Source organism: Leucoraja erinacea, chromosome 15, assembly GCF_028641065.1.
Source record: "Leucoraja erinacea ecotype New England chromosome 15, Leri_hhj_1, whole genome shotgun sequence".
Classification (NCBI taxonomy): domain Eukaryota; kingdom Metazoa; phylum Chordata; class Chondrichthyes; order Rajiformes; family Rajidae; genus Leucoraja; species Leucoraja erinaceus.
The window spans coordinates 20194956-20219542 of NC_073391.1; the positions used below are offsets into that span (position 1 = coordinate 20194956).

The window sequence follows — 24587 nt, forward strand, 5'->3', positions numbered from 1 at the left end:
CATGTTTTTTCAGTTGCTTGTGTTGTGCCATGACTAAAATTCTCCTATCAAAGCAATACATCATCAGTGCTTCTGAATAGGGCTGGGAGTGAAGAGTGAAAAAGCAGTGGATGGCGCCATGCAAAATTAATTGGGGGAAGTGATAAGGCGAGGCAGGAAAGTTGCTGTAGGGGTAACAAGCAAATCCAAAGGGAGACACAGCAGTGATGGTCACACTGAGTATAGCCAGGCACAGGTGGCAGCAAGGATCATTTGCGCAGGAACGGGATAAAAACATCTTTATGTTGCATCTCGCCAATAGATAGAATTACTCAGCGAATCACAAGCATTGTGTGCCTCTTGTAGAGGCATTATGAACTGCTTGAAGACTCCTTGACTCAATTCAAGGACCCAAGCAGTCTTTCCAGGTGCGGCAGAGGTTCACCTGCATCTCCTCCAACCTCATCTATTGCATCAGCTGCTCTAGGTGTCTGCTGCTCTACATCGGTGAGACCAAGCGTAGGCTTGGCGATCGCTTCGCCCAACACCTCTGCTCGGTTCGCAATAACCAACCTGATCTTCCGGTGGCTCAGCACTACAACTCCCCCTCCCATTCCAAATCCGACCTGTCCTGGGCCTCCTCCATGGCCAGAGTGAGGCCCACCGTAAATTGGAGGAGCAGCATCTCATATTTTGCGTGGGCAGTTTACACCCCAGCGGTATGAACATTGACTTCTCTAATTTCAGGTAGTCCCGGCTTTCTCCTCCCCTTCTCAGCTCTCCCTCAGCCCACTGTCTCCGCCTCTTCCTTTCTTCTTCCCGCCCCTCCCACCCTCACATCAGTCTGAAGAAGGGTCTCAACCCGAAACATTGCCTATTTCCTTCGCTCCATAGATGCTGCCTCACCCATTGAGTTTCTCCAGCATTTTTGTCTACCTTCGATTTTCCAGCATCTGCAGTTCCCTCTTAAACATGAACTGCTTGAAGGCATGTGCAGGGGCCTGGTGTCACATCCTGCCATTCTAATTCATCCGGATTTGTAATTGCAAATTTCATTTTGTCTGCATGATAATGCGTGTCATCCGTGGCTGATGACTGGCACAGGCTTGCTATGTCTACTTCCCTACCTGCCATTTGCCCAATTTTGGTTTTAATACTGTGGCAATCAGAGTTGTGAGAGAATGGGATGATATTCTATATTGAACGAGATAGAACTGGAAACATTCTTCATTTTGAAGTCATATGAACTTAATTTTATCATGTTGCTGAAAATGGGTTTGAACAGGCCCAAGTCTTTGGCAATGGAAGTATCATACTATAAATGACACATTAAAAACATGCTCATGGCACAGTTTGCCCTATGTTATTTGGCTGTGAGTGAAAAATGACAAGACAGCTACTCTTAAAGAAGTTGTGGTTGGCATAGTAAAAATGGATATGAACCAGATACATCGGATCACTTAGAGTGGTAGATCTCAGTGCCCGGTTGGAGAATTGTGTATGCCGATAGAAAGCCAGTCGGTATCGATAGTCTGGCTTGGGTCCGAACTGGTAGCTGGAGCTGGAAACCATGAGGTATGAGATGGGTGCAGGCATGCCCCGAGGAAGCAAATGTGGCTGTGCTTTCGAGTCTGGGTAAGGATGTATCTCTGTCAGGGTAGATCTCAGTGCCCGGTTGGAAAATTGTTGTGGACCTCTCTGTTCTGGGCCTCCTCCACGGCCAGAGTGAGCAACAGCGGAAATTGGAGGAACAGCACATATTCCGCTTGGGGAATCTGCATCCTGGTGGCATGAACATTGATTTCTCACAATTCTGTTAACCCTTGCTGTCTCCTCCCCTTCCTACCTCAGCCCTTGGGCTCCTCCTCCTCCTTTTTCCTTTCTCCTCCCCCCCCCTATCAGTCTGAAGAAGGGTTTCGGCCCGAAACATTGCCTATCTCCTTCGCTCCATAGATGCTGCTGTACCCGCTGAGTTTCTCCAGCATTTTGTGTACCTTACATCGGATCAATAATGGTTTCTTTGAAATGAAAGGCAAAGAAATGTAACTATAAAATGTGGCCAAAACACAAGGGTGCTCCTATTTATGGTGAAGTGTCTTAAGAGAGACTGGTCCGTGATTATGCTGGTGGCCTTGCCAAAGCAGCATGAAGTGTAGATAGAGTCTATGGAAGGAAGGTTGGTTTGCGTGATGTTCTGGGCTTCCTTGCCCATCTCAAATGCCACTGTTGCAACTGCCTCCATCAGCACCCTTGGTTGTGCATTCCAGGCAGCCACTACCTTTTGCATTAAAAAAAAATGTGGCCTGCACATCTCCTATGAACTTTGCCCCTTTCATCTTCAAGCTATGGCCTCCAGCCTCCAGCCACGGTGGGATAAACGGTTCTGCTTGTCTATTCTTCTGCATAGATCAAGCTTTTGGTTATCCATCTTATTGTCTCATTATGTAGATCAGTGGTACAATATGTTCCATATTAGTTCTACAAATATAAAATGCCTTGGGATGTTTCCTAATGTTAAGGTTGCCAAATAAACAAACGCAGTTATAGTTGTAGTTATTTGGCACAGAACTTCCAAGGTTTACACTATTTTGCATCCTCTCTACCTTTTTACAACATTTCTTTGTTTTCAAACTTTATCAGTTATTCTCACCATAATCACTTCTGACTTTTAAACCAACTCTCATTTTCCACCTGACCACAGAATCCTTTGTTTCTTTAACAGTGAGGAGTAATGGCCGTCATCACCAGATCAAGTAGACGCCGACGAAGGAGACGTCATCTTTCAGGCTGATGAACAGTAATTATTAAGTTGGACCTGATGAATCGCAAACTTGTTGAAAAGCCCTACGTAAAACGTCAACCTTCCTTTCCAGACACTGCGAGATCCTCCGAGAATCCCCCATCCTTTGTTTCACTTCATCGCAAAGTTGCTCTTCAAAAATAACCTGCGGCTACAAAACCTCTCGGGGCTTCCTGAGATTTGTTACAACCACGCGGGAAATTGCAAAATCTTTCTTTCATTTCAGTCTCCAGTTTGGGGGGTGGCAGTGGGGGGAGGGATTGTACACAGCCCAAACAACGCGCCTGGGAGATGTAGTTTTAAACAAAAAAAAATCAATGCATGCAACACTTCCCAGGAGATTTTCAGAACTGGGATTCTGTGCAATACTTGGCAGGGATTTCAAGGAGGGGAGTGATGATTACCAAACAGTTGGAGGAGGAGAGATTGGCACAGGGATGGGGGGAATGGGCTGGTGTTGGGTGAAGTGAGGGAACCAGGCTGCAGATGAAAGCTTTCGTCTGGTCGTCTGGGCTTGTTGGCCAGGCGGGGGTAGTGGGCTGGTGTTGGGTTGGGTGAAGTGAGGGGACTATGCTGCAGATGAGAGCTCTGGTGCTGGGATCCACTGGGCTCATGAGCCAGGTGGGGGTAGTGGGCTGGTGTTGGGTGAAGTGAGGGGACCAGGCTGCAGGCAGTTGAGAGCTGTGGTCCACTGGACTCATTTGCCAGGTGGGGGTAGTGGGCTGGTGTTAGGTTGGGTGAAGTGAGGGGACCAGGCTGCAGGCAGATGAGAGCTGTGGTCCACTGGGCTCATTGGCCAGGTTGGGGTAGTGGGCTGGTGGTAGGTTGGGTGAAGTGAGGGGACCAGGCTGCAGGCAGTTGAGAGCTGTAGTCCACTGGGCTCATTGTGAGGTTGGGGTAGTGGGCTGGTGTTAGATTGACTCTTGACTCTTGGTTGGGTGAAGTGAGGGGACCAGGCTGCAAGCAGTTGAGAGCTATGGTCCACTGGGCTCATTGGCCAGGTGTGGGTAGTGGGCTGGTGTTGGGTGAAGTGAGGGGACCAGGCTGCAGGCAGATGAGAGCTGTAGTCCACTGGGCTCATTGGCCAGGTGGGGGTAGTGGGCTGGTGTTAGGTTGGGTGAAGTGAGGGGACCAGGCTGCAAGCGGATGAGAGCTGTGGTCCACTGGGCTCATTGGCCAGGCGGACAAGTAGCGGAGGGAGGAGGAGGCGGGGGCGGAGTGCGCGCATGCGCGGCGCCTGGGCTGACTCACTGCTCGCCCGCCGCCATTTTGAGCTCGCTCGGCGCGGAGGGAAACGGCGATCGCCGGCTCTGGGACATGGACGACGACTCGTACCCGCGGACCCTGTAAGTTAACACGGAAAGCCGGCGTCCGCACTCACCTCCTTCGCCCGGGCGCGGAGTGGAGGGAGGGTTTGATCGGGACGGAGAATAAAATTTGAAGGAGGCTGCGTAGATACGGCGGGCGGGCCGACCGAAGATGGCGAGGCGTCGCGTTTCACCACTCACTCGCTCGCTCCGACCCCCGGGGAGGAGGAGGCCGCCCAGCGCCTAGAAGGGAAAGTCCGGGGAGCCGGGTTCCCACCGCCTCACACACGGTGGTTGGCGATTAGTTTGGTGCGGGGAGCCGGCGGCTATGGCCGACCGACCGACGGAGCGGGAGCGGAAGGCGCCGGATCACAGCGGCGGCTCCCCGGAGGCCGGGGGGAGGGAGGAGGAGGAGGAGGGAAAACTTTGCGGCCTCTGTGCGAAAGGCGAACAATAGAGCAAACGGTGACAATTTACACCAGTCACAAGTTGGTGCATCCACGTCGTCACCCTCGCTAAAGTTGGCCATTTAACCGCTGAATGGTTCCACACTGCCACGTTCCCATTTAACCTTTTTTTTAAATTATATGCCAAGGTACGCCGAATAAGCTAGTGGCCCCAGAGCACAAATATTTATTTATTTATTTCCCCCTCCCCGTGTAAAATAATTTGTTTCTATTTCCTTTAGATTAGCTTAGTAAAATTATTTATTTACCTAATATAATTGGGTATCGCTCTAGATGTTGTTCACCAAGTGGCCCCAGAGCACAAATATTTATTTATTTATTTTTCCTTTCCCCGTGTAAAATAATTTGTTTCCATTTCCTTTAGATTAGTTTAGTCAAATTATTTACTGCCCTAATATAATTGGGTATAGCTCTAGATCCTCCAGGAAAAAGAAAATTGCGATAAAAATGTGGTTCTGCTGCTAATAATGAATCTTTGATTTCTCTGAAAATATGAGTGTTTTCGTAGTATTTTGGGAAGGTTACGTTGATTTTGCTCATGTTTTATACTGCTGACTTATGTTCTATCACGTTAATTGTGAAATACATTTGGTGAAACATAACATATAATTTATGGAGTTATGTAGTTTGGAAACTTGTTCCTGCTGACCAACATATCTATTTGAGCTTGGCCAATCTGTTTGCTTTTGGCATATAAACCGTTTCTAGCCAGTTATCTATCTTGGGAGGCTTTTTTTCATGCTGTATCTAAACCAAAGTCCCTATTAAAGCTTTCCCCTTTCACCTTGTATCCATGTGCTCTAGTCAAGACTCGCATTATGTTGGGTTGGGGGTGGGGGGAGAAGGACTCACCAACCACTTTATGCCCCCTCGCTACTTTATATTCCTCTATAAGGAAAATCACCAACCTCCCATACTGCAGGATTAAAAGTCCTTGTCTATCTGGTGTACCCTTTGTAACTTTGTGATACTACTTTTGTTTCACATTTCATCAGGATGCATATTCCCCCACCAAGATATTTCAACGTCTTCTTCCCCCCCTCCATAGTAAGCTCTATAATGTCACTAAATTTCTACATTTTGTTTAGAGTTTTTTGTATGGCACTTCATTAAGGCTCCCAGCTTTGAATGGGAGATGCAGCAAATTCAATGACATGGTGTGGGAATGATTCACTCATCAGAAGGAAAGTATACCAATAGAATTGTACGTTTTGTTTGGGAACTTTACAATATATTAGAATGATTCTTGCGGATTAATTAACTTCTAAAACTGCATAAAAATGTGATCATGATAGTTGCATGCTGTGGTAACATTAAGATATAATTGTTTTCCAGCTATGTGGGTAACCTCTCTAGAGATGTGACAGAAGCCCTTATACTTCAACTTTTTAGTCAGATTGGTCCATGCAAAAGTTGCAAAATGATTACAGAGGTAAGAACACAGCATTGTTACACATCCACTCACGAACCATAATATCCTGTTTTGATTTGTTTTGCAGCAATGATTTATTTTTGATCCTGAAAAACATCCATGTAGAAGTCAAAAACACATCACTGTCAAATCCAACTTAATGGAAGATTAGATAATTGGCCACAATTTAAACATTTCATGGTTTATAATATAGAATCAAGAGCAGTGTATTTCTTGGGAGCCAAAAGTAAATAAATAAGGGAAGCTTGCAGCCAAAATTGAATTATTTTAACTTTTTAGCATAATTGTAGTAACATTACAAGTGTCATCATTGGTTGAGAAAGTTGGGGGTGGGGAGAGTTAATACGGTAATATTTACAAGTGATGTTGCTCTTCTGGGACACACAAGATATAGATTTGTGCTCTGATCTAAAATAAAATATTACGTAGATGTTGGAAATAAGAATAGTTCCAGCATTTTCCCTATTTCAGGAGAGTCAGGCAGCATCTGCAAAGAAGTAGTCATTACTTAAGGTCAGTGATCTTTCATCGGAACTTTTCATGAAATGTCATTGTCCTGAATGTTAACTCTGCTTCTCTCTCCACAGATGCTGCCTAACCTACTGAGCATTTCTGTTTTATTTAGTTTTTGTTGGAAGGCTGGTTACGAGCCCTGAGCATATTTTCCTTGTGGTCCTCAAGCTAAATATTTATCTGCTTTTTCTTGTTAATGTAGCTGGTCAATGAAGTAGGACAGTTTCAGCAGCATGCTGAATTGGTTTTACTTTGCTCTAGTTATCGCCATTGCACTTTGTAATACGTATTAAGTTTCACTCTGCCTTCTACACTTAGCCAAGTTCATTTGTCTGTTTAAGAGCATTAATTGCAATGCCCTTGAGACAGAGGCAAGTTACCGTCTCTTTTTAATTTACATGCAAAAGTTAGATACTTTTGTTTGCAAATATTAATTTGAGTACATTAACCCATTATAGCGATCCACTTCCAACAAGGAAATTAAAATATTAATTTATAGAATATGATCTTATTAAGTACTCTAATAACTGATAATCAAATCAGTTATTTCAGATGTTTATTATGGGACAGATGCCCAAGGTACCATGGGGAGCTCTCCTGCAATTCTATTAGTACATTGGATCTTGTGTGTTCCTATGAGGACATTGTCACCCTGACCAGAGTATTGCCATTATTATTGTAGTCCGTGTGGAACTTAATATCACATGAGTACCAGCCTGAGTTAAATACTCCATTTGTTGATTGCACAATGAGCATACAAACAACAGTCTTAGACTACAATTTTTAAAGATTTTTTACCGTTTTGCCATTAAATCAATGTTGGTTAAAGGATTTAGAATTGCACTGCATTATTTATTTGCTATTCATTTATGCGTTGCGGTATTAAAAATTGTGTATGTTACAATATACTTGTTGAGCAGAATCAGTTGTTATTTGTGAAGGATTACACCAGTTAACGATTTAGGAAAAAATATTCAAGAACCCAGGGAAATAATTATCACTGGATATAACCGGAGTGGCGCTGGATATTCTTTTGTAATTTGCTTTCTTGAAAAACCCAGGGAATTATATATAAAAGGAGATGAGGTTTTAGGATTGCTTCCATCCATGCACTAACTTTGAACAGCAGTTTTTCAATGTTTAATTCATCTTGATAGGGAAGTGTATCCTTTGGTCAGGAAGTGACAATGAAAATTCATCAATTTTAAATTTTTCAATAAGAGAAAAGTTAGAAACTGCTTTACGTTTTGTCATAGACTACATTTAAACCAGGCATTTTTGTATTTCAAAGGCAGCATTTGAAGTTGAAGAAGCAGTAGGATTATCTGGCTTCCTCTGACATAACTGGGACACACACGTGTTTTGTTTTCACTGTTCTATAATTGCTTCACTGGTGTAGAATTGCTAGTGGAGCATAGTAAAGATGGAGAAGTGCACTGCCTATAGTGATAAAGAAGAGTTAAAGGATTATTACCATACGGATTTAGATCCTAAATACCCTTTGTCAGCATATAATTTTAAGTGTTGTTAAAAAAGCAGATTAATGTTGCAAGGTTAATGAAGACGCGCGCTATCTGAACCAATTTAATAAAATTGGCCTGAATGAAGTCGGAAATGTAAGTGATTTGCCAAAGTAAGTAATTTCTCAAATCTATTCTGGTGATACCCCAGAGCTTTTAGTTCGCAGGATTTGCGAAACTATCATAGGTCACTATCTTTGTTTCCTGCACAGCGGGTAGATACTTAAGCAATGTTACATTATATGCTAGCGTATTGTAATAATTCCAGAGACACTCGTTTGTAAGGGGCAATAAAAAAGCAAAACATGTAAAATGAGTATTGGGGAAAATTAGCGATTATTGAAAAATTCTTTCAACTCTCATCTACCTAGCATAAAGTGTTTGAGGCTATTTTGTAAATTCTATGCAAGTTGATATTTTCGATTCAGTGGAACATTGGAGTGCCCTCCCTCCTGGTCAAGTTAATATATATATATATATATATATAGATCAACTTCCCTTGCTGCTGCGATAATTGCTGATGCAGCTTGCCACCTTCTCTTATTTCCTATGATTACGGTTTACATAAGTTTTGCTACTTTTTCCCCCCAAAAATATAATTCTCTGATAGCCCAAGGCATCGATTAACTGATTAATTTAAGCACTAAATAGGTAATGTTATGGATCATGTAAACCAAGATGTCTTTTTTGATGATATGCTGATATTGACACAATTTTAGTGGTGTTTCTATTGGCCATTGGTGCAGTCAATTTTGAATTTGCAAATTTAATGTTGTGGACCTCAAATATATCAGGGTATTTTTAATTTAAATATTGAAGTGCCTCATAAGCATCCATTTTGAAAAATGAGTAGCGATTACCATATGTGGGAAAAAAAACATGATTTTATATGGCCAATTTGTCAAATGTTGATGCATGACTTTTGCCTTCACTCTGTTGTAAATTTGGCATTGACTGTTGCAGGATTTATTATTTGAAAATCAAGTTTATGCATGTCTTTTAACTTGGAGCCCAGCTAATTTCCGATATTTATTCCATGAATTCCATGAATCTTGTTGATGCACTCAACATTATCACGGATAATGTATCCAATCATTTAAACCTCTGAAAATTACATCACTTATGTCAATGTAACAGAATTTTCAAAAATAGCACACAGAAAGTGTTTAATTTCATATTTTATTTTGAAACATAAATAGACACACTAAAATCAGTTTGGGGTTCATCATCATTGGTCACTTTGGCAGAAGTCATTACTGTCATGAATTTTAACTTTTATTAGCAAGGACTATCTGGCTTAAAAACATTTATTGAATTCTTAATTTCTTGAATTCGTTAGTCATATGACCACAACCTCAAGAATGGCACTTTCAACTCCTTTAAATTAAACCCAATGTACTAATAAATGATGAGAAAATTCAATGTGAAGATTAAATTGCTTAAGAATTCAATACATTTTTTCCTTTTCTTTAAATTTCTTTTTCCCATAATGGAAAAAAAAAACCCCATCATTGATGATGTGCTATTCCTGATTTAGGCAGAAGAGTTCAGTGCCTCAGTAATTGTAGCAAGATATCTGTAAAAGTTAAATCCTCATTATTTATTTTGTTGCACATAGCAGAGGCTTTAGAGTTTAGCTATCAAAATTAAATTTAGAGATTTTGGGGGGCTTAATTGAGAAAAATCATATACTTTAAGCTAGGGGAAGCCCAGTGTTATATTTTTTTAAGTTGTTTAGTAATTTCATTGTAACTTGTTTTTGTTTATAGACAGATTGGCTATAAAAGTTAAAGGCTTTAATGTAGATCTGTAAGTATTTCATTTGTTTTATTTTGTACTAAGTTTTCATGAATTTTTCTTCTCAGCAAACCGCAAGCAGAAGGGTGAACTCTTCTGTTGGATTTTCTGTTTTGCAGCATTCAAGCAATGATCCATATTGCTTTGTGGAATTCTTTGAGCATAGAGATGCAGCAGCTGCATTGGCTGCAATGAATGGCCGTAAAATAATGGGTAAGGTAAGCTATCATACATAACGGGTGAGTGAAGAAAGCCATGCACTGTGAAAGTTTTCAAAGCTTGATGATGTTCTACCAGACATAGGTTTCCTTGGTTAGTTGGTTAAGAAGACTGACTTTCTTTGGCTGAGTTCTTAACTTCTAATTCAACGCAAAATATATGATGTATTTGGCATTTCACTTTCAGAAAAGTTCTATTAACATAGAGAGTTATAGAGCTGTACAGCACAGAAACAGCCTTTTGGCCCACCATGTCCATGCTGGCACATGGGGCTAGTATGTTTTGCCTGCATTTGGCCCATAGCCCTCTGAACCCTTCTTTCCATATAGCTGTCCAACTTTCTTCTAAAAGTTGTGACTGTTTTGCCCTGGCTGCTTGGACTACCCACTGAGTAAATATTTTCTCCTGAAATCCCACTTAAATCTCTCCTCTCTCACCTTAAGCCTATGCCCTCTATTTCGGAATCCCCAGCCATTGGGACAATGACAGAGCATTCATGTCATCTATGGCTCTCATGATCCCGTACAGTTTAATGAGATTACCCCTCGACCTACTACACTCCAAAAATGAGCCCAGCCTTCCCAAACCTCCCCAATAACGTAAGCCTGCAACTTCGGGTCAATCTCGTCTGTGTTACTTCCAACTTACTGATATCTTTCCTAATACAGGGTGACTAGAACTCTACATACTCCAAGTGTGGACTCATTAGTGACTGTATTATGCTGTCCCAACTTTTGTACTCAATACAACAAAAGTCACCTTCACCATACTATCCACCTTTGTTGCCAATTTTAGGAACCATACACCTATACTCAGATCTCTCTATTCTGTAACATTCTCGAAGGTTCTACAATTTACTGTATAAAGGGACTGTTAAGATCCATTTGCCATTCCTTGGCCTGTCTTCCCAACTATCTAGATCTTGTTGTAAACTTAGATAATTTCCCTCGCTGTCCGCTATATCACCTATTTCGGTGTCATTTGCAAATTCATTAACTACATTGTCCTCCAAATTGTTAATATATTTAACAAACAGCGGGTCCAGCAATCACACCTGGGGCCTTTAATAACCTTCCACAACTACCCTCTCACTCCTTGCTGCAAGCCAATTTTGCATTTCCCTAGCTTACCTTTGATAGCATATAATATAACATTCCTGATAAGCCTATTATGCAAGGTCTTGTCAAAGGCTTTTCGAAGTCCATATAGACAACTCCAATGTCCTGCACTGAGCCTCTCCCCTCCCAAGTGGATTGATACCAGATTTACGAGATGCAGTTTCCCATGCATAAAGCCATGCTGATCATCCCAAATCAATCCGTGCCCATCCTATTGCTGATAGATCCAGTCCCTAAGAGTCCTCTCAAACAACATTACCACCACTGATGTCAGTAGTTCCCTGTTGATATCTAATAATCTAATTTGACATTTTTTAAATTAACGAAAAAATCCATAAATCTTAATTCTTAAATTTAAAATAGAAACATATTAGAAATACTCAACGGGGCAGGCAACAAATGGAAAGAGAAACAGTTGACATTTCCCTTGTTTAGAGGCCCTTGTTTAGAGGTATTAAAGGGAGGAAACAGCTTGGTTTTAATTTTGAGAAGGTGAGGGAAGAATGGGTAGGATGAAGTGGATATTAGAATTTTTTTCAACTTGGAACTAAATTGCATTAGAACATTTAAGGGGAGGCTAGGTATATGTCTATATGAAGTGCATAAAGGAATATAAGGACAGTCTAAATGATCCATAGTTTGGGTTGGTTTTTTTTTTTGCACTGATTTGTTCCATAATAGTACATTCTATAAATCTAAAAATATGCTGTTTTTGTAGCTGAAGGTCTGGATTTTGTAGTTGGTAGTGAAGCATCAATGTTCATCAGGAACTTTAGAGCCATCTACAAAGATCTCTGAGGCACCGATTTCCCCGATACTGATGTGGCTTACTGAAGCTCCGCAGCAGAGATATCATCAAGTGTAAAAGCAATCAGTTGTCCTGAAGGGCAGCAGTGGGCAGCAACTAGAAAGAAAGAAAATATTCAGTTAATATTTTAAACATGTTGTGGAGATGAAATAAAAATCTGGGCATATAAAATTCAGGTAGAAGCTACAATATAATTGAAACCTTGTTCATTGTATTTCAGCATTTGAGAGAATTAAAATCTAAATACTTGCAGTTAGATGATTTTTTTACGCAAGTGAATTTGCACTGTAGTAAACCTTTAACATATCAATTAAAACGCTTCATGGAACAGAGTGACATTTCCAGTGCCAATAATTGCTAAATATCTGAAATTATTATCAATTCATTTACTTGTGACATTACAGAAAGTACAAAGTAGCACATCCCGCTGAATTTGAATTGACCTACATAGCAATCTTGTTGTTGCAATATAATCGTGGCAAAACTCTCATGATTTTACTATATTAATAGAGCCCCGTGAGTAAACTCCATGTACTAACATAAGATGTTTTTATAATAAAAATATAATAATAAATAAATATAATAATTAAATTATAATATAATATAAATTTGTTACTAACACCTATGAGAGAGAAGCGAGTGTCACCAAACTTCTGACTTCTCTGGGGTGGAACCATCTCCAAGACAGACGTGAAGCTCACCGTTTGATCTGTTTTTACAAAATGTTAAATGGTCAGCTTGACATAGACTACAAGACCTACACCAAACCCAAACCAATTAGGAGCAGACGAGGGCATTCGATCCAATTTGTGATCCCAGTTACAAAGACAGATGTATACAGCAATTCGTTCTTCCCCCGCACAATTAAAGCATGGAATAATCTCCACCCAACTATAGTTACCCAACCAGATGCAACTAAATTTAAACTAGCTCTTTCTTCCCATAAACCCTTTCTGGCTTAAGCCCTCCCTTCACCACCTCCAGTTTAAATTCCATTTGGAATATTTTGGAGGACCAAGAAACCAAGAATATTCCATCTTTTACAAGGAAAAATTAAAAGACGCATTGTTCAAAGTTTGCAAATACTTGTATTTTTGTTTAATGTGTAAATTGTTGATTTTAATCATTTCCAATTTTTACATTACTTTAGGAAGTCAAAGTAAATTGGGCAACAACACCAAGTAGCCAGAAAAAAGACACAACTAGTAAGTTCTTAAGTTTTTTTTGTAAACTCATGTGTATAGTTAATCTTTTATCAGTCGGTAGCTTGCCACTCTTGGACTGTAAGAGTTCTGCATTTGAAAGAAGGCGTTCAACCATTTGTCCACTTGAGTAATTGTATTGAAGGGAGACAAAAATGCTGGAGAAACTCAGCGGGTGCAGCGGCATCTATGGAGCGAAGGAAATAGACAATGTTTCGGGCCAAAACCCTTCTTCCGGCTGATGTAGGGTGGGGGGGGGGAGGAGAAAGGAAACGGATGAGCCTGAGGGTTGAGGGAGAGCTGAGAAGGGGGAAGACAGCAAGTGCTACCGGAAATTGGACGTCAATGTTTATGCCGCTAGGGTGCAAACTGCCCAAGCGGAATATGAGGTGCTGCTCCTCCAATTTCCGGTGGTGCTCACTCTGGCCATGGAGGAGGCCCAGGACAGAAAGGTCGGATTCGGAATGGGAGGGGGAGTTGAAGTGCTGAGCCATCGGGAGATTAGGTTGGTTAATGCGATCAGGTGTTTGGCGAAACGATCGCCAAGCCTACGCTTGGTCTCACCGATTTAGATCAGCTGACATCTAGAGCAACGAATGCAATAGATTAGGTTGGAGGAGATGCAGGTGAACCTCGGTTGCACCTGGAACGACTGCTTGGGTCCTTGAATGGAGTCGAGGGAAGGGGGGGGGGTTAAAGCCACAAGTGTAGCATCTCTTGCGGTTGCAAGGGAAAGTGCCCGGGGAGGGGGTGGTTGCGGGAGGGAAGGGAAGAATTGACCAGGGAATCTATTGATTTGGTCCACTCTAGTACATTATTAAAAGTTATTATTGTCCCTGTAGAATTGCGTAACATTAAGGTAATGAGTGACACTTTTTATTGCCTCTACAAGGCTAGAATTGGGAAAATGCATTAAAGGCCAAGTATTTTGTACGGTTGTTTTCCTTGGTTAATTTGCTATCACAATTTGAGTTGACTTTTTGGGCCAAATTAAATGTTGTACTCCCATTACTCCCATCTTTTCTGTTCTGTGGATTGGGAGGTGAAGGCAGTGGCGATTAAAATGTTTACATTCAATGGGTGCAGGAGTAGGCCATTCGGCCCTTCGAGTCTGCACTGCCATTCAATGTGATCATGGCTGATCATCCCCAATCAGTGCCCCGTTCCTGCCTTCTCCCCATATCCCATGACTCTGCTATCTTTAAGAGCCCTATCTAGCTCTCTCTTGAAAGTATCCAGAGAACTGCCCTCTGAGGCAGAGAATTCCACAGACTCGCAACCATCTGAAAAAGTGTTTCATCATCTCTGTTCTGAATGGCTTAACCGTTATTCTTAAACTGTGGCCCCTGGTTCTGGACTCCCCCCAACATCGGGAACATGTTTCCTGCCTATAGCATGTCCAAACCCTTTATAATCTTATATGCTTCAATAAGATCCCCTCTCAGATCCCCTCACCGTCTAAATTCCAGAGTATACAAGCCCAGCTGCTCCATTCTCTCAGCCATCCCGGGAATTAACCTTGTGAACTTACACTGCACTCCCTCGATAGCAAGAATGCCATCCCGGGAATTAACCTTGTGAACTGCAGAAGGACACTTTGCTCTGCACTCCCTCGATAGCCATTTGCTTTCTTCACTGCCTGCTGTACCAGCATGCTTACCTTCACTGACCAATGAACAAGGACTCTCAGATCCCGTTGTACTTCCCCTTTTCCCAACTTGACACCATTTAGATAATAATCTGCCTTCCTGTTTTTGCTACCAAAGTGGATAACCTCACATTTATCCACATTAAACTGCATCTGCCCACTCACCCAACCTGTCCAAGTCGTCCTGCATTCTCATAGCATCCTCCTCACAGTTCACACTGCCACCCGGTTTTGTGTCATCTGTTAATGTTACTTGAATGATGTATATTGCAAATAGCTGCGGTCCCAGCACCGAGCCGTGCGGTACCCCACTGGCCACTGCCTGCCATTCTGAAAGGGACCTGTTAATCCCTATTCTTTGTTTCCTGTCTGCCAACCTATTTTCTATCCATGTCAGCACTCTCCCCCCCCCCCCCCCAACCCCCCCCCCCCCCCCCCCCCCCCCCCCCCCACCCCCCCCACCCCCCCCCCCCCCCCCCCAGCCCCCCCCCCCCCCCCCCCCCCCCCCCCCCCCCCCCCCCCCCCCCCCCCCCCCCCCCCCCCCCCCCCCCACCCCCCCCCCCCCCCCCCCCCCCCCCCCCCCCCCCCCCCCCCCCCCCCCCCCCCCCCCCCCCCCCCCCCCCCTACCCCCCCCCCCCCCCCCCCCCCCCCCCCCCCAATACCATACCATGTGCCCTAAATTTTGCCCACTAATCTCCTATGTGGGACCTTATCAAATGCTTTCTGAAAGTCCAGGTACACTACATCCACTGGCTTTCCTTTGTCTATTTTCCTAGTTACATCCTTAAAAAATTCCAGAAGATTAGTCAAGCAAGATTTCTACGTCGTAAATCCATGCTGACTCGGACCAATCTTGTTCCAACTATCCAAATGTGCCGGTATTTCATCTTTTATGATTAACTCCAGCATCTTCACACCACCAATGTCAGATTAACTGGTCTATAATTCCCTGTTTTCTCTCTCACCTTTCTTAAAAAGTGGGATAACATTAGCTACCCTCCAATCCACAGGAACTGATTCTGAATCTATAGAAGATTGGAAACTGATCACCAATGCGTCCACGATTTCTAGCGCCACTTCCTTAATTACCCTGGGATGCAGACCATCAGGCTCTGGGGATTTATCAGCCTTCAGTCCCATCAGTCTACCCAACACCATTTCCTGCCTAATGCGGATTTCCTTCAGTTTCTTCGTCACCCCAGATCCCCTGGCCACTAGTACATCAGGAAGACAGTTAGGGTCCTCCTTAATGAAGACGGATTCAAAGTACCTGTTCAACTCGTCTGCCATTTCCTTGTTCCTCATAATAAATTCACCCTTTTTTCAATCTTCAAGGGTCCAACTTTGGCCTTAACTATTTTTTTCCTCTTCACATCCCTAAAGAAGCTGTTGTTAACTTTAAAGTTGCATGATATTTTGATGCCTACATGTCTGTAACCCAAAATGTATTTATTTGAATGTTCTTCTGAGTTCAGTTTCCTGAAAGCTTACACATATGTTTAATTCAAATTGTATTATGTAAACATTTTAGTTCTAAATCCATCTGCAAAAAAATAAATGTACTTTGGTGAATTTAGAACATAGAGTGCCCTCCATAATGTCTGGGACAAAGACCCATCGTTTATTTATTTGCCTCTGCATTCCACAATTTGAGATTTGTAATAGAAAAAAAATCACATGTGGTTAAAGTGCACATTGTCAGATTTTATTAAAGAGTATTTTTATATTATTTGGTTTCACCATGTAGAAATTACAGCTATGTTTATACATAGTCACCCTATTTCAGGGCACCACAATGTTTGGGACACATGGTTTCACAGGTGTTTGTAATTGCTCAGGTGTGTTTAAATGCCTCCTTAATGCAGGTATAAGAGAGCTCTCAGCACCTAGTCTTTCCTCCAGTCTTTCCATCACCTTAAACTTTTATTGCTGTTTATCAACATGAGGACCAAAGTTGTGTCAATGGAAGTCAAATAAGCCATTATGAGACTGAGTAACAAGAATAAAACTGTTAGAGACATCTTACGGAAATCAATTGTTTGGAACATCATTAAGAAGAAGAGAGCACTGGTGAGCTTATTAATCGCAATGAGACTGGCAGGCCAAGGAAGACCTCCACAGCTGATGTCAGAAGAATTCTCTATAATCAAGAAAAATCACCAAACACCTGTCCGACAGATCAGAAACGCCCTTCAGGAGTCGGGTGTGGATTTGTCAATGACCACTGTCCGCAGAAGGTACTGGCTCACTAATCTTCATTGATGATACAACTGCTGATGGTAGTAGTATAATGAATTCTGAAGTGTATATGCACATCCTATCTGCTCGAGTTCAAACAAATGCCTCAAAACTCATTGGCGGTGATTTATTCTGCAGCATGACAATGAACCCAAACATACTGCTAAAGCAACAAAGGAGTTTTTCAAAGCTAAAAAATGGTCAATTCTTGAGTGGCCAATTCAATCACCCGATTTGAACCCAATTGAGCATGCTTTTTATATGCTGAAGAGACAACCAGCAACTGGTGATGTTCATGAATCGTAGACTTCAAGCAGTCATTGTATGCGAAGGATATGCAACAAAATACTAAACATGACTCATTTACTTGACATTGCTGTGTGTCAAACATTATGGTGACCTGAAATGGGGGGGACGGGGACGACGACGACGACACTATGTATAAACATTGCTGTCATTTCTACATGGTGAAACCAAAATGTATAAAAATACTCTTTAATAAAATCTGACAATGTGCACCATATGCAATTTTTTCTATTACAAATCTCAAATTGTGGAGTACAGAGGGAAATAAATAAATGATGGGTCTTTGTCCAAAACATTATGGTGGGCACTGTAGAAAAGCACAGGAACAGGCCTTTCAGCTTACAATGTCTGGAAATGTTTCAACAAGCCTTGGGTACACCTCATTTACTATGTTATTTTAAAGGTGATTTGTTGTAATATTTGTCCTAATTCTTGGTTTATTGAATAATTGCTTTATTAAGGAGGCAACTTGCTCCAACAATTGCATTATTAACAAGGTCAAACTTCTATGGGACAGCTAATAAATACCAAGGAGAAAGATTCTGATTTATTTGAATAGATGCATGATGGACGATCACAAATTGTCACATTTAACAAAAGATTATTTTTTTGTTTAAAATTACCTTCTCAGATCATTTTCATGTGTTTGTGGGTGACTTAAGTCCAGAAATAAGCACAGAGGATCTAAAATCTGCATTTGCCCCTTTTGGTCGAATATCGTAAGTATTTTACCAGTTCCTTCAAAATTTACATTGTATTTTTTGCACCTTCACTCATCAAAGTTTTTTTAATAAGTATTCCAATTTACACCTAAGTTGGATGCTTGAACTTACGTTCTGTCACTAGACAGTTGAAGAGGATATTATTCCTTGTGCTGAATGAAATTAATGTTGTTTTCCTGTTAATTGCTTATGCATATTATTGAAAAGTAGAAAATTAAACTGATTTACAGGCACAAGATCTGTCATGTACGAGACAATAAATTCACAATCCTGTAATACAATCAGGTGTTAATTTTATTTTTGTGATGGCTGTCATCTGGGTGTCCATTTTGAATTGTTGGTGAATTAAATTAATTGCAACATTTGGCCATTAAAATCTTATTGGGTAATTATATAATATAAGATCTCGCTCTCTTGCTCCCCGTGCTTCCCTCTCAGTGTCAAGACTGTTGAAGGCACAGGTGGCATTGATGAGGTGAAAAAAAATCTGTGGTGCATTGATTACAGGTATCACATGCTGCATATGCAAACTTGCTGAAACTACAGGCCTGTAGATAGACCAGTGAGAATGGGCGTATTGAGTCAACAGGACATGGACCGAGTCTGAACCATCTATTGGAATCAAATTCTTGAAGGACATAAGAAGTCCAGCCTACAGAGCTTGGAATAGTTTAGAATGAATATAGCAAAAGCATGAAGGAGAGTTAAAAACCGGTAACCAGGCTGAGAGTGATGGCGGTTTATTGAGAGGTTGTTTAAATCCCGCCTTGCGGGCCTCCTCCCTCCATTTCACTTCCTTCCTTCCCTCTCCTTGTGGCCTCCCTCCCTTCACCCGCTCACCATGGTTTCCTCCCTCTCCCTGTGGCTCTCCCACCTTCTTCCCTAACTTTCCTGCAGCTCCCATTCGGGGCCCTGTCATCCTGAATAACATAACATCAAATATAGTTGCCGAGCGAGGAAGGCATTAACATATCACTGAATTTTACATTTTATTTGACCATTAGTTTGAAGCTATTTAGTCATTTATGAATAATGGTTTCCAAAGATAGACACAAAAAGCAGGAGTAACAGCGGAACAGACAGCATCTCTGGAGAGAAGGAATGGGTGACGTTTCGGGTTGAGACCCTTCTGTTTCCAGAATTGTATTTGTCATTTTATGAATAAGAATCCTAGATGGAGCTGTTAGATTTGCTTTTGACCTTTGGATCTGATGTCATATGACCTGTATTGTGTACCTCTTGCACTGTCATAAAAAGTGGTTTCCAATTCAGAAATAATGGGGTTGCCTCATTCAGGATTGACTAGTTTACAGGTCATCTTAGAAATATATAAATTTTTGCACCCAGCTGCCGTTTTAGATATGTATGTGCAAGCTGAACTCCTAATTAAAAATGTTATAACTACATGATGAATTAATGAAGCCAAAACCAGGGTCTCAATATACAGTGCTCTCCATTATGTTTGGGACAAAGACCATCATTTATTTATTTGCCTCTGTACTCCACAATTTGAGATTTGTAATTAAAAAAAAATCACATGTGGTTAAAGTACACATTGTCAGATTTTAATAAAGGCCATTTTTATGCATCTTAGTTTCAAAATTGCAAAATAACAGCAGTGTTTATACATAGTATAACCCCCCCCCCCCCCCCCCCCCCCCCCCCCCCCCCCCCCCCCCCCCCCCCCCCCCCCCCCCCCCCCCCCCCCCCCCCCCCCCCCCCCCCCCCCCCCCCCCCCCCCCCCCCCCCGCCACCATGTCAGGGCACCATAATGTTTGGGACATAATGTTTGGGACACGCAGTGTCATGTAGATGAAAGTAGTCATGTTTAGTATTTTGTTGCATATCCTTTGCGTGCAATGACTGCTTGAAGTCTGCGATTCAAGGACATCACCAATTGCTGGGTGTCTTATCTGGTGATGCTCTGCCAGGCCTGTATTGCAGCCATCTTTAGCTTAGGCTTGTTTTGGGGGCTAGTTCCCTTCAGTTTTCTCTTCAGCATATAAAAGGCATGCTCAATTGGGTTCAGATCAAGTGATTGACTTGGCCACACAAGAATTGACCACATTTTAGGAGTTTTGAAAAGCTCCTCAGTTGCTTTAGCAGTATGTTTGGAATCATTGTCTTGCTGAGAATGAACTGCTGGCCAATGAGTTTTGAGGTATTTGTTTGAACTTGAGCAGATAGGGTGTCTATACACTTAATTAATTATGCTGCTACCATCAGCAGTTGTATTATCAATGAAGATAATTACCTTCAGCAGCCATCCATGCCCAGGCCATAACAACCCCACCACTGAGTTTCACAGGTGAGGTGGTATGCTTTGGATCTTGGGTAGTTCCTTCTCTCCTCCATACTTTGCTCTTGCCATCATTCTGATATATAACCATATAACAATTACAGCACGGAAACAGGCCATCTCGACCCTTCTAGTCCGTGCCGAACACATAATCTCCCCATGTCCCTTATACCTGCGCTCAGACCATAACCCTCCATTCCCTTCCCATCCATATAACTATCCAATTTATTTTTAAATGATAAAAACGAACCTGCCTCCACCACCTTCACTGGAAGCTCATTCCACACAGCTACCACTCTCTGAGTAAAGAAGTTCCCCCTCGTGTTACCCCTAAACCAGTCCCTTAATTCTCATGTCATGTCCCCTTGTTTGAATCTTCCCTACTCTCAGTGGGAAAAGCTTTTCCACGTCAACTCTGTCTATCCCTCTCATCATTTTAAAAACCTCTATCAAGTCCCCCCTTAACCTTCTGCGCTCCAAAGAATAAAGCCCTAACTTGTTCAACCTTTCTCTGTAACTTAGTTGCTGAAACCCAGGCAACATTCTAGTAAATCTCCTCTGTACTCTCTCTATTTTGTTGACATCCTTCCTATAATTAGGCGACCAAAACTGTACACCATACTCCAGAATTGGCCTCACCAATGCCTTGTTAATCTATATGTTAATCTTCGTTTCATCTGTCCATTTTCCAGAACTGCGGTTGTTCTTTTAAGTACTTGGCCAACTGTAACCTGGCCATCCTATTTTTGTGGCTAACCAGTGGTTTGCATCATGCAGTGTAGCCTCTGTTTTCTGTTCATGATGTCTTCTGCAGACAGTGGTCATTGACAAATCCGCACCTGACACCTGAAGAGTGCTTCTGATCTGTCGGACAGGTGTTTGGGTTTTTTTCTTTATTATAGAGAGAATTCTGTCATCAGCTGTGGAGGTCTTCCTTGGCCTGCCAGTCCCTTTGTGATTAGTAGTATTACCAGTGCTCTCTTTAATCTTAATGGTGTCCCAAACAGTTGATTTTGGTATGGCTAAGGTTTGGCTGATGTCTCTAACAGTTTTATTCTTATTTCTCAGTCTCATAATGGCTTAGACTTTCATTGGCACAACTTTGGTCCTCATGTTGATAAACAACAGTAAAAGTCTCCAAAGTTGATGGAAAGGCTGGAGTAAAGACGAGGTGCCGAGAGCTCTCTTATACCTGCATTAGGGAGCAATTAAACACCTGAGTAATTAAAACACCTGTGAAACCATGTGTCCCAAACCATGTGTCCTGAAATGGAACTACGTATAAACACAGTTGTAATTTCTACATGGTGAAACCAAAATATATAAAAATAGCCTTTAATAAAATCTGACAATGTGCAGTTTAACCACGTGATATTTTTTTTCCTATTACAAATCTCAAATTGTGGAGTACTGAGCCAAATAAATAAATGATGGCTCTTTGACCCTAACATTATAGAGGGCACTGCATATACAAGACCCTACATATAACATCATTTCTGAAGTGAGTGTGTGCATGTGTATGTAATGGCCAAGGGTTTGAAATGGTGTTTGCTGCATAATTTCAGGATATGCAGTTAAGTTGCGCTGTACATTTTTTTGGATAAGTTAATTAGTATAAAGACTGTCCTAATGTGCAGAGTGCTTGTTTTGTTTCTGTGTATTGTTAGCTGAATTTTGTTGAATTTAATTAAGTGTGTTAATTGTCGTAAGTAAATTTGTACATATTTATTTGACATACTGTGTAGCATTTCTGATGACATTTTGTAGGTTCTCGCGTTATAATTAAAGATTGCAAAATTTTGGTTTATCGTTATATTAAAATCAACATTTGTGCTTGCATAAGGAAGTTAAGTGCAAGCTATTTATCTTACTCTGGTGAGCTGCTGGTGTACAGAATATGTTTGGTTTAAGGCACAGTACTGGGATCTGAATGTAATTTTACAGTAACAGCAATTGGTGTTGGAATATTGGAAAGCAAAATAATTGTAAATTCCACGCTTTTTTGTGGTTCCTGTTTTGTAATGGAAGTAACATTGGCACTTATAGTAGTTAATTCAGTGGTTAGTTGTTGATGAACATAGTTTTGGATACATTTTCATTGAATGGGCGGAAATTGAGCTGTCTCTGACTATGGTGTTCAGTTAGGGTTTGTCCTAATAGCCACAATTTGCACCTCGATATCACAAAATGATACTGGTACATGGTGCAGCAAATTGAAAGGGCTAGATATTCAGGCCTAAGATGGCGGCTATGTTAATTTTTTTAAACACGTACCTATTAACTAACTTTTGTTCACTATGAACAGTTTGCGTTATTTTATTTTCTATTTCCTATAACATTCTTTGCGTTCAGTTGTTGGGACATTTTTGTAAAATGTTTACAATTTAAAATGATAGAATTTTGTCAAAACAATTTACTTGCGTTAAATGCATTGTCTCCTGGATACATCCTGGATTCAATTGATAATGAATGAAGATTTGGTTAGGGACAAAATTCAGCTAGTCCAGTTCAATAGAAATCATTATTCACGGACCAATGTTGGTAAGTTTAGAATTTCTCGGGATTGTTCATCCGTTCTGACTGCTGGTCATGGTTTCCATACCTTGCTGATGGTTTCCATACTTGTCATAAAATCCGGTTTTGCAGCCAAAATGCTGTCCTGCAAAGTCTAGAGCCCTGAAGTGAGGTTTTCATGATATGGTTCAATATTTAAATTTTCAAAACATTTTGATATGAATTCTGCCTTGCACTACCAAATTAAACTTCCAATCTTTCCTTTCACCTGTTCAGTACCATCCCTGAGTATACTTGGGTTATGGTCAATAGTGAAGAATAAACATTTGGCAGTGAACAGGTTAATTGGGTCATCTTTCACATTTGTATGCATTTTAAAGCAAATGCTGTAATTTAAATTATATTCTGGGATAATGAAAGTGACCCAGAATTAGCTGTTGCAAGTCATTTCTTAAGTGCAGAATTAGATTAGTTTCTCTGTGCCTTTCAGCTCCACAGTTTTTATGCGGTGTAAATTGGTATTGGAGCACATGGGAACTTGGTGAAAGCAGGCAAGTGGAGATCAGAACGGGAAATTGGGGAATAGGTAATGAAGAAAAAGGGTACATTTAAGAATTAAAAGTAGACAAAAAATGCTGGAGAAACTCAGCGGGTGAGGCAGCATCTATGGAGAAAAGGACCCCTTCAGACCCCTTTTCTCCATAGATGCTGCCTCACCCACTTAGTTTCTCCAGCATTTTATGTCTTGATTTTTCCAGTATCTGCAGTTCCTTCTTAAAAATTTAAGAATTAGATTTGATAGGAAGGTAGTTGAGGAAAAATATTGTAGAATGAAGTAACTAATAAGATGGGCCATTGGTTTTGATCCCTTTCTATTCCTCTGTAGTTGAGTAGCACTAGTTGCCCCTTTAACATAGTCCTAATTTCTAGGAAACAAGTCCAACAACTTGCTTTATATGCATGGGGAGGTTGACGGCGAGATCTCACCTTTGATGCCAATTGGACGTAGGTTTTTCCAGCAATTTGTGCTGATTTGGCAACAAATTGTATCTTCATCACAACAAATAGCTATTAAAAAAACTCACTGTTTTATGATGTGAATGCCATTTTTCCCCATCATGCACCAATAGCTAAAGCAGCAGGCATTTGTAATTGGGCAATATGTTAACATGTAGTATCGGTTTCCTACCAATAGATGCTGCTGGCAGACTTCAGAAATATTTCCAAGTGCATGCCAGGGCCATTGCATCATCCTTTTATGCTTGCTGTTTCCTGGCTCCTTAATTATTAAAATGAGGCTCAGTACCTGTTACATTGTAAAATATATTTAAAGCCATCGATTAATACTTTTCTTGAAATACTCTGCTTGTTTGCACTTATGCCTGCACTCTTATTGAGTACCCTTTACGTCACTGTTGGCTATTTGCATTGCAATGGCTTTGGTCCAGCATGTATTGCTTTTGTACTTCTCATCTACCTCATTTATCTAAATACTAGTAAATAAGTTCGTTTAAATTTCAACAGAAGAACAATTGTAAGACTGCTTGTACACCGGCTACAGAAAATACTGGAGTAATGTGCAGATTTTTTGTAGTTCCAAGTCATAATTAAAAGTAATAGCATTCTGGTTATTTTACAGAATTGCTGTTAAGAATGGACAGGATCCCCATGGCTAACTGCAAGGAACTGTGCACACTG

General features: G+C 41.3%; 1 protein-coding gene across 1 annotated transcript in view; it reads left to right on the top strand.

Annotated features, from left to right (window-relative positions):
• The first annotated feature begins 3971 nt into the window (after positions 1-3971).
• The window catches only part of tial1 (TIA1 cytotoxic granule-associated RNA binding protein-like 1), a 31633-nt gene continuing 11017 nt past the window's right edge, over positions 3972-24587 (top strand). The window contains exons 1-5 of the mRNA XM_055646837.1: positions 3972-4125; positions 5889-5985; positions 9884-10033; positions 13111-13165; positions 17986-18073. Of these exons, the coding sequence (XP_055502812.1) occupies positions 4097-4125; positions 5889-5985; positions 9884-10033; positions 13111-13165; positions 17986-18073 (419 nt within the window). The 5' untranslated portion in view covers positions 3972-4096. The remainder of the gene's footprint in view (positions 4126-5888; positions 5986-9883; positions 10034-13110; positions 13166-17985; positions 18074-24587) is intronic.